The 10592-nt window shown below is 40.6% G+C and overlaps 1 protein-coding gene across 1 annotated transcript in view; it reads left to right on the forward strand.

Annotated features, from left to right (window-relative positions):
* Nucleotides 1-10165, forward strand: part of LOC144781756 (ephrin type-A receptor 4-B-like) — a 284979-nt gene extending 274814 nt beyond the window's left edge. The window contains exon 14 of the mRNA XM_078660745.1: nt 7852-10165. Coding sequence (XP_078516871.1) covers nt 7852-8089 — 238 coding nt within the window. The 3' untranslated portion in view covers nt 8090-10165. The remainder of the gene's footprint in view (nt 1-7851) is intronic.
* The last annotated feature ends 427 nt before the right edge of the window (nt 10166-10592 follow it).

The raw sequence follows: 10592 nt of genomic DNA on the forward strand, positions 1-10592 counted from the left end.
AAGAACCTTGTCCAGTCATTCCAATGTTGTATGGAGACTGGAGACATGGGTGCAAGGCTCAATGAATGACTGAATAGTTGGATGGGTGATGAGTAGGTGGATGAATTAGTTCTAGAACGGATGACAATAAATAAAGACTTTTAGCCACGTGAAACAAAGGGTCCCAAGTGTGGGTGCTCTGGTTTTTATTTTAACTTCCATAATTAAACTATCATCCTCCTCAAACACTAACACCCCTCATCCTTATGAAACATGCACAGCACAGATGCATTTAATATAGTGCTCTGATTTAGCACATCAAAGAATAAAGACAAGGCATTAAGCTTTGGTATAAAATATTAGAGCAAAAGAAATGAACATGTCGAGGCCCAATTGCACAATGTGGTACGAGGAAACTTTGCATCAGTCCTGGCTTCCGCTTGACCACATTGTGTGATCCTATGCAACTGCTTTTTTCCAAAATGTGGCCTTTTTCTTCCAGCGTCACGTGAGCGCACATTTAAATGAATCAGTTCAGGGCGTGCACTACACAAAAACAAAAGACTATTATATTACTCTACTACATCTATAGTAACACCTTAGGCCACATCTGGGGGGCAAAAGACAACTGGCTTTCCTCTAGGTTCACTATTAGCATCATTTTTAGAGCAGGGGCAGATGGGCATCAGTGTTTCTAAGTTCACGATTACAATCCTTTCTAATAATTGTCAGTCAATGCAATGGTATAATTTAATATACTGAAGTGACATGTGTTTGCAATGACCACATGATAAAAAAATTAAACACTTTTGAATTTTGAGGTGTCTTGCTCCTTTGAATATCAATGTTGCTTGAAGCAACTCTACAGAAGGTAGGAAGCAAATAAATGCAAAAACAAATTGTTTTGAAGCAAGCGTGGTCTGACCAGCATGCTTTAAAAACATTTTCTTTAGCTTTGTTTTGTAAAACGCTGAAGGGCTGCTGGCAGGAACCATGGATAGCCCGGCTCACCAACAGAACTGGCCTCCACCAGCAGTAAAAATGGCCCTCACATGCCAGCCCACCGGGGAAAAGCCCAGTGACAGGTGTGGACAATCTGGCCGTAGGCAGAAGCATTGCCCATTGCCAGCTGGCACTGCGACTCTCAATGGATGGCAATGCATGCATTGTAATTATAATTGAATTTATAGAGTGCCTCCTACCCCTGAAGAGGCGTTGAAGTGCTTTATGCTGGGCAGCACGCTGCTCTGGAAGCCAAGATTATTGTTTAATCCAGTGTTATTTGTTACTGGTTTTTGGGATTAGTGTTGTGCGTTCAAGCAAACCATTCCATGCACTCAACTCCAGTTTCTTAGTGGTAGATTAAAGTATTGGGAGTTAGGTGTTATCATTTGGGGCTGGGTGCAGATGTCTGTAGGGTTAATAGATGAGCTAGAGGAGGTTAGATGTTGTTCGGTTGCAGCCACATGGCATTTATAATAGCAGAGGTTGAGATCTTTGAGAGGAGTTGTGTGCAAATTGCCGAAATACTTCAATAGAGATGGTAAACATGCACGTGACTTAGAGAAAGTTGTGCCCAGAGAGGAAAGGCATGCGAAGGATGCGAAGGATGCGAAAGAACAAGATGGTCATTTGATGGAAAAACGAGAGGAGATAATCAGAAATCTTACGTAAATGCTTCAGTTTTTCATGTCTGGTTTTATTAATCAAGAGGACGTTTTTTGAGAAAGCATGCAATATGAGCATATAAGACCTAGACAGAAGCAATGATAACGTTATTTGCATGTGAAGATTGTGCTAAATTCGGTACCTTTGATAGGTACTAGGGGCCTCATTTATGAGGCCTTGCGTCAGTTTTGCGCTTCCGATGCGTCACTTTTTGTGACGCATCGGCGGCGTAAAACATGCCTCCTGTTGCGCACTATTTACAAAGTGACGCATCTAAGCAGATGCGTCACTTTGTAAACCCCTGCGCTACATTATACCTGCGTCAGGTATAATGTATGCAGAGGGGGCGTTCCCCCGCAAAAAGCCTCGTAATAGTGACGCAGTGAAATCTATGAGATTTCACTGCGTCACTTTTAGGACGTTGTTGCGTCAAAATCTTGCGCCTGCCTCACAGCAGGCGTAAGACTGAAGCAAGCCCCTTCACATGGGGCTTTCCCCATGTGAAAGGACGCATTGCTGGAGTTGCGTCACTTTTGTGACACATTCCAGCAATGCGTGACTTTTGCGCTTACAGATACGTCAGAAATACTGACGTATCTGTAACTCCTTGCGCCATGATGCGTCATAGTGTAAATATGACGCATCATTGGTCTCACAAGGAGGGCGCAGTGAAAAGTGACGCATCGCTGTTTTCACGCAGCGATGCGTCACTTTTCATAAATGAGGCCCCAGATTCGGGTGAACAGTCTTTGCAGTGCTAGGCTATCTTTAGACTGCCGCTTCAGCAAGGACCTCTGATCGATTCGAAGGTTGGAAACTTAAAATAACTGCTAGGCACACACCCCCAAAGGGGATTCTGCTAATCCTGGAGCGGATGTCTCATCAAATTTTGTTGCGCAGTATTAATTGTAAATAAGGCTTCCTGTTTTTCATTTTTACTGATTTTTACAGATAAATACAGACAGAAAATCATTTATCTTCCTGTTTGCATTTATTTTTAAATGTGGATAAAAACGGAAAATGGGTTGTTTTTGAGTGATTCTAATTGCTGTCAATCATGACTGCCAGGCCAATAGCTGTGCAGACTGACAGGCAAGGGGATTACAAAAATGTAGGGATTTAAATAAAGAGCTTTAGACAGCAGTAGATTTGCACAACCTTGACATTAAAACGTATATATTTTCTTGCAAGTGCATATTTTACCATCTGAGTGTGTATTTATCATTAAAACCTGCCAGGCGTTCAGGCATGAGTGCGCATTGACTGGTTAAATAAATGCAAAAATATACACATTTCAGCTTCGTTTTTTCACAAAACCTAAAATAAATATGGATAAATACAGGTAAAGTTAGCAAAAAATAAATATGGGTAAATACAGACGGAAATGACAAAAATATAAATACCATAAAACCGGGAGCCCTAACTATAAAGCAGAGTAGGAACCATTTTGGATCCCTCTGGTTTGACATGGCAGAAGCTGGAGAGCGAGTACAGCTTCACCAGTCAGGGGAAGTGTGTTGCCTGCATTCCTGTGACTGGAGGGTGGAGATCCAGACACTGAAGTGCAGAACTATACTAGCAAGGAGATGCTGTTTAGATTTCCTGAAGCACTGCCCTTTCGAAGGAGGAGTGGAACTGCAGATTCTGTTGTGTAAGGTGAATGGCAGGCCTTTGGTGAGGTCCATCCAACCTTTAATGCTCCTTGATCACATTTTCAATTGGGCTGATGTCAGTCAGTGCGAAACCTCACACCTCTTTGTGACTATGTTGTGAGTGTTCCAGGCAGTGAGGGGTGTCACTGCACAAGGCCTGTATCTAGAGAGCAGCCTGAAAAGGACACTTGAAAGTAGAGCCACCCTAAACCAGTTCTGCATCAATTCAATGTTCAGAAATAAAAAACACAAATTCTTCCAGTGGGACAAGAAGTCCATCAGCACGAAAAAAGGAAGGCTTTTGTTAATCAAGAGAGCTATGTGTGCCTTCCTGAGCCACAATCACAGCAGCAACACGAGGGCCCGGATCCAGCATGTTGTAATGGTGATTATAAATCACAAAACACTAGTCCATTGCTAATTTGCACACAGCATTTGAAAAGTCTGTTGCACTAAATCTGCCAACACCCGGTCTTTTGGGAACAAGGCTTCGGAGGTTTTGCTTTGAATCCAAAAAGTAGTTGTGAACTCTAACACTTTCATATTACCAGCTTCCGCCTTCATTTTGGAGTTAAAATCTTAGATAAAAGTGCAACAAGATCGCATGGCGATGTTTCTTGGAATCTGCCTTTTTACTTCTCTAATTATAGCCGATGGTTGTGTGCTGTTTTTTTTAAATAACTTTCCATTTCAAGAGAGAATAACTAAAGAGGTGTGAAGTGTCGTCAAGGCAGGCCTACACACACAGAGTTATAATTAAATCGACTAGCTAGCTGGTAGAGAAATTTAATTTTGGTTTCTGTGCAATATTTTTTCCCATGGAGCAAAACGTGTATACAAAATATATGTATGTATATATATATTCACTGAAAAAACCATAGGTTTCACACCAGTTATAGTTAGGTGGAAATTTTACTCGCATAAAACCATTGAAATTCCCATGTTATAGTTAGTTGGACTCACTATAACTTGCGCGTGCAATGCACTGCTGATGACGTCACATATTACATCACTCATGACATGGTCAGTGACATCACTCATGACATCACTGATGACATCTCAAATGACATCACTGATGACAACATCCTTGTGACAAAGTGGCAGACCTCCTATCAGCATAAAATAACCTTTGACACACACATTCAAAAATAGAAACTAACATTTTCTTAAAAAAGGAGAAACCAATACCAATTACAACAACTTATTAGGTAATTCCAACATCTACATACACATCCACTCATTCACCAACAGTTCTATATAGTCACTCATGCATGTACTTACTCATCATATGTACTCGTACACCTATACATCCTGTTACACACTAATACTCATCCATATAGTTACTCACACACAAATTCACACATGCAAATAAACTATCAAAAAACCATTTACTTGATTATACTGCTATATACACACCACTACACATACTTCTACAGAAACGGAAACATATTTACTCTCTTAAACAATCAATTATAAAAACACATACTCACTAACCCACCCATACACACAATCATCCACCCATACAGTCTTGCACACATGCTGTCTTCAAAATACATACAAATAGTGAGTCACTCATTCATGCATCTGTGCTCTAAGTAATATCCCCCACCGAACCATACAGACACTGATACTGATACTCAAAAAAACAACTAATAACCCATATACACACTCATGTAGCTACTCACCAACCCATGCAGCCACTTATACACAAAGTGAGACACAGATACAGATATTTAAATATTTAAACATTACTCGCTAATATATGTATTCACTAAGATACATTTAATAAGTCAGTTAACCAATCAATTTTACACAAAAAAAATCCATTTAGACATTTATTTACCCATTTATTCTTCCATCAACCTTTAGATATACATATATAAAAAAGATTTATTTTTCAGAAAGATACACATTCACTGGATGATGTCATCAGTGATGTAATTTGAGATGTCATCAGTGATGTCATGAGTGATGTCACTGACCATGTCATGAGTGATGTAATATGTGACGTCATCAGCAGTGCATTGCACGCGCAAGTTATAGTGAGTCCAACTAACTATAACGTGGGAATTTCAATGGTTTTATGCGAGTAAAATTTCCACCTAACTATAACTGTTGTGAAACCTATGGTTTTTTCAGTGAATTTAATAGGTTTTTTAAATGCTAATTCCTAACTATAACTGGTGTGAAACCTATGGTTTTTTCAGTGAATATATATATATATATATATATATATATATATATATATATATATATATATATATATATATATATATATATATATATATATATATATATATATATATATATATATATATATATAATTTCTATGGCAAAATGAAACCCCTCATTTTGTTCCTTTTCAAATTAAATGTATTACGTGTTACCACTTTATTCCAATCAAGATGACTTCAGGTGTGCCATACTTTTGTCATAAGTAAGACTGTTAGCGTTCTAGTTGTTCTTTAGAACACTCTGGGACATTCTGTCATTGGGCTATAGTTGGGCTACATCTGACTGATATTTGGGCTACATTTGGGCTCTTTTGTCTCTGGTGGCCATCTTGGGAGACTGCATATCAGAATTTTTTTAATGAAATATAAGAGGATTTGAGAAGTCACTCAAAATGTGCCCTAATTTTTCTTTCTTCAGCACTAATCATAATTTCTATGGCAAAATGAACCCCCTCATTTTGTTCCTTTGCAAATTAAATGTTTTAAGTGTTAACACTTTATTCCAATCAAGATGACTTCAGGTGTGCCATACTTTTGTCATAAGTAAGACTGTTAGCGCTCTAGTTCTTTAGAACACTCTGGGACATTCTGTCATTGGGCTATAGTTGGGCTACATCTGGCTGATATTTGGGCTACATTTGGTCTTTTTTGTCTCTGGTGGCCATCTTTGGGCTACATTGGGCTACATTTGGGCTCTAACATATATATAGCCCAATGTAGCCCAATATATATTTTTTCAAAGTTAATTTTCGTAAAAACCACTGGAGCATATATCTTGAGACATAGAAAAGGCACATCGGGGTACCAGTCCCTACAATTTTGCCAAGTTTGGTGGAAATCCGTTCAGCCGTTCGGGCTAAAAGTGAGTCCAACCACCCTATGGAAATTAACATGGGGAAAACACGTTTTGGGACCCCCCTTTTATCTCGGCCCCCGCTTGACGGATCCCCCCCGAACCTTTCAGGGAAGGAGCGGAGCGCAGCGAGGCAAAGTTAAGGAAAATTACAGGCAGACCCCTCATTCGGCGCCAAAGTTATTCCCAATAGAATGTTGCGGATTTCCTATGGAAAACAATCCTAACTATAACTACCTACTGTGACCAAGCTCCGTTCGCGGAGCGAAACGCGTCAGGGAGAGCACTTGCTCTGATAATTACTGCAATAAAACTTCTGCACTGCTACACTTTATGGTGTTTTGGCATCTCTTACTTGATCCATAAGTGAGAGTGAAGGTGTGCCCGTTTATGACCGCAGCCATCGGCGGTCGGGATTCCTTTAATAATATATATATATATATATTGCCCATCGTCGGAAGGATGTTTGAAATAAAAAAAGTGATTTACAAACCATGCTGGCCTCATGTGTGTCTTCGCAGCCCAGGAAGAAGGGGCTCTGTGCCCCGAAACGCGTAGGCAGAGTTAACCAACACGGAGGAAATACGGATGGCTGCACTTTGAATGCTGGAAGGCAGAGAGCGGCTGAGTGCTCTTCCAAGCTTCAAGCGTTTGCTCAGAATATATATATATATGTATATATATATATATATATATATATATATATGTATATATATATATATATATATATATATATATATATATATATATATATACATATATATACATATATACATATATATATATATATATATATATATATATATATATATAAAAATATATATATATATAAATATATATTATATTATATTATATTATATTCAAATACAACTGGACTGCGGGAAGGGAGTGTGGACTACTGGTAGTGTGATACAGTCTGTACCAGAACTAAAACAAAACAAAATAAGGTATGTTACGAAATTATTTATTTACCGCAAACTTGACCCGAAGGTAACAGAGGCTTCACATGAGCACCAGTTGCATTACAGACGGACACATTCATTTTGTTATACGCTGGGAGAATGTGATTTGCCCAGAATCACAGGATGTTTAGCGTCCTTGCCGAGACTCGAACCTGGTTCCCCAGCAGTTGACCACGGTCAACTGCTCCAGCCGTTAGGCTACATCCACATTGTTTTGTTTTTTTACGAATAACTCCATATTCACACGGTGCCCAATTCCCTTTTTGTCTCCTGATTTACCATTATCCAATTTGTTGCGGTACCCCAAAAGTGTTAAACGTGCTTATGCTTGACATGATGTAATTCAGTAAGAGGTTTTGGTAGCACTTTGAAAACATAGTTTAAAAAAATAAAAATAAAACTGCAATGTCTATATAATGTGGTCAATTCTGCAGTATTATGTACCAGGACTAACCTCCGTTTCTTTTTTTTTGTATGTTCTGTGCGTTCATTGCCTGATCCAGGTATGACGCCATGTGCCGCTGCTGGCAGGAGTGTCCAGAGCACCGCCCGACCTTTTCTGACCTTCATGGCACCCTTCAGACTCTTGAGACCTCTCTGCCATTGGACGTCGTGGGCGGCTGCGATGACGACAGCCTGTACATTAATGGCAGCCTCCTGCAGCTGGGAGCCTGCGGATACACGGAAACATGCGACGATGGAGTCCGCCAGGCTAACGTTTATTTCCCAGCGCCGACGTGATGACGTCAACTACCTCATGCCTGAAGTGATGACCAGTGTCACTGACTGACATCTCCGAGGACATAGTAGTTCCAAATGCCAAATCACGCTGCCTCATTTTCTGCTTTTACTAATATCTTTTTATAAGTGGAATAATGCTCCGATGATGGATGTGCACTAGAAGGCCTACAAATGAGCCCTTACTCCAATAATGTGGACTGATAAAAGAAGTAAAGTCTGCAAACTTACTGCATTGAGCAGTACAGCCTAAGCGACAGCGCAAGCTTCCCCCCCCCCCCCACATACACACAACAGGCAGAGAACAGACAACAGCAGAGCTAGCTTAAAAAAAAATCCAGAACAGATGCAGCACCGGCAAAAAACAGCGCAAGCTTCTCTCATATAAAAAATGGATTAACACAGGGAGACCCAATGCAGGTTTTCCTGACACACAGAACAGGCAGAGCTCAGCCAAACTGGTAGAAGATGAGCATCTGTAGTGTAGACTTTCCTTACACACAGAAAAGAAAAGCATGGAGACAAGCTGTGCAAGCTTTCACCGCACTCACACGGAACACATCTGGAGCAGCAGTGCAAGCTTCTTTCACAAGTGAAAATAGTGCATGACAGGCCCCGGCAATAAAGGCTTCCACCACAGATACAAAACAGATGCGCCAGTGCAAGCTCTCATGCACTATTATGGTATATCACAGACACCAATAATGTGTATGTCATACACAAAAAAACACACTAGTGGTATTCACCTGCGGCATCAGGTGTGTAAGCGTTCACCTTGATCACAGATGCAGAAGTGCGAACATCTCTCATACATAAAAATGGCGCAGCACATGCATCAGAAATAAATACTTCCTGCATGCATATAGAATAGATCCAGCTGTGCAAGCTTCTTTCATACACAGAAATGGTGCAGTAATGCACATGATCTCCGGGCACAGTACACCAACAGCATGGGTAGCAGTGGTCAAGACCAAGCCCGAGATGGCCGACCAAACCATCATGCACAGTTAAGGTGCAGCCACCCGTCCTCGACATCAGGGGATGCCGGCCCCATCCTAACAACCTGGCTGCACTGCAGTGCAACTGCAATACTAAAAATAAAATGATAATAACAGACATTCCGGTATTCTCATTTAATTTGCACTTTGCACTGCTTTAAAGCAGTGGGGCAATGGTCCTCCGGCTCAGCGGAGTAGCTGCCCTGGTCAAGACTTCTTCACACATACGAGACTGCATGGACATTAACAGGACACCGATAGTGCAAGCCTCCCTAACAGTAAGAACCAGTAAGAAATGGATAGCAGCTTTGCATGCTTTCGCACAGAAGTTTTGCATTCTCAGCAACAAAAGTGCAAGCTATCACCACACTCACACAGAAGGTGCAGCAGCAGTGCAAGTTTCTATCTCCCACTATATATGGGAAGATCTGTAAACTTCTTGGTGCATTCAGCTGAGATCTCCAACTCACCAGTCAAGTAGACCCAGTGAGTGCCTCGCGAGCTCTCTGTATGGGAAGATCTGTAAAGTTCTTGGTGCATTCAGCTGAGACCTCCAACTCACCAGTCAAGTAGACCCATTAAATGCCTAGCGAGCTCTGTGTATGGGAAGATCTATAAACGTCTTGGTGAATTCAGCCGAGACCTCCTACTCACAGTCAAGAAGACCCAGTAAGTGCCTCGCGAGCTCTCTGTATGGGACGATCTGTAAACTTCTTGGTGCATTCAGCCGAGACCTCCTACTCACCAGTCAAGTACACCCATTAAGTGCCTAGCGAGCTCTGTGTATGGGAAGATCTGTAAACTTCTTGGTGGGTTCAGTCGCGACCTCTTACTCACCAGTCAAGTAGACACGAGCTCTGTGGTAGTAAGATCGCTGGGTGAGTTGAGTTTTCACTGTTGAGATCCTTGTGTGATCTGCAGGTCATAAGATGAATTCCATTAAAGTCAACTCAAACTTTCATCCTATAAAATGAGTGCATTTCTTTGATTGAGTAATAATAATTGTATACAATATTCTATGTAAGGTGCTTTGGATAAAAACATGACCTAAATAAAAGACTATTGTGGTCAGAATCATAAACAACTTATTCGAATGCAATTTCATACAATCATAAAAGCACATAAAAACACACTATTTTGGTAAAACTAGCAAGACTCCTGTTGAGTCAGGGATTAGATGGTGGTGGCAGCTTAGTAACACGCACGCTCCAAGCAAGACAGACACAAAGCTCGAAAGCACGGATTACTTGAAGTGGGATGTTGCTACACTTAACACATTCAAAGTAATCCTAATTACGTAAGAGATTAAAGAAAGAATACGACTGGAATAATAGAGTTGTGGCTTTTGGTGTCTTTTCTACTTTTCTCCAAGGACCTGAGACAGACTAGGGATGGAGAATGAATGCCTCTGTTAGTCGGCATACCTGATTACATTGTTCCTCTAAACATGTGCAAAATCCTAATCATTCTCATATACAGCATTACAGATTTCATTCTAATATCTTCAT

The sequence above is a fragment of the Lissotriton helveticus genome, chromosome 9 (genome assembly GCF_964261635.1).
Source record: "Lissotriton helveticus chromosome 9, aLisHel1.1, whole genome shotgun sequence".
Classification (NCBI taxonomy): Eukaryota; Metazoa; Chordata; class Amphibia; order Caudata; family Salamandridae; genus Lissotriton; species Lissotriton helveticus.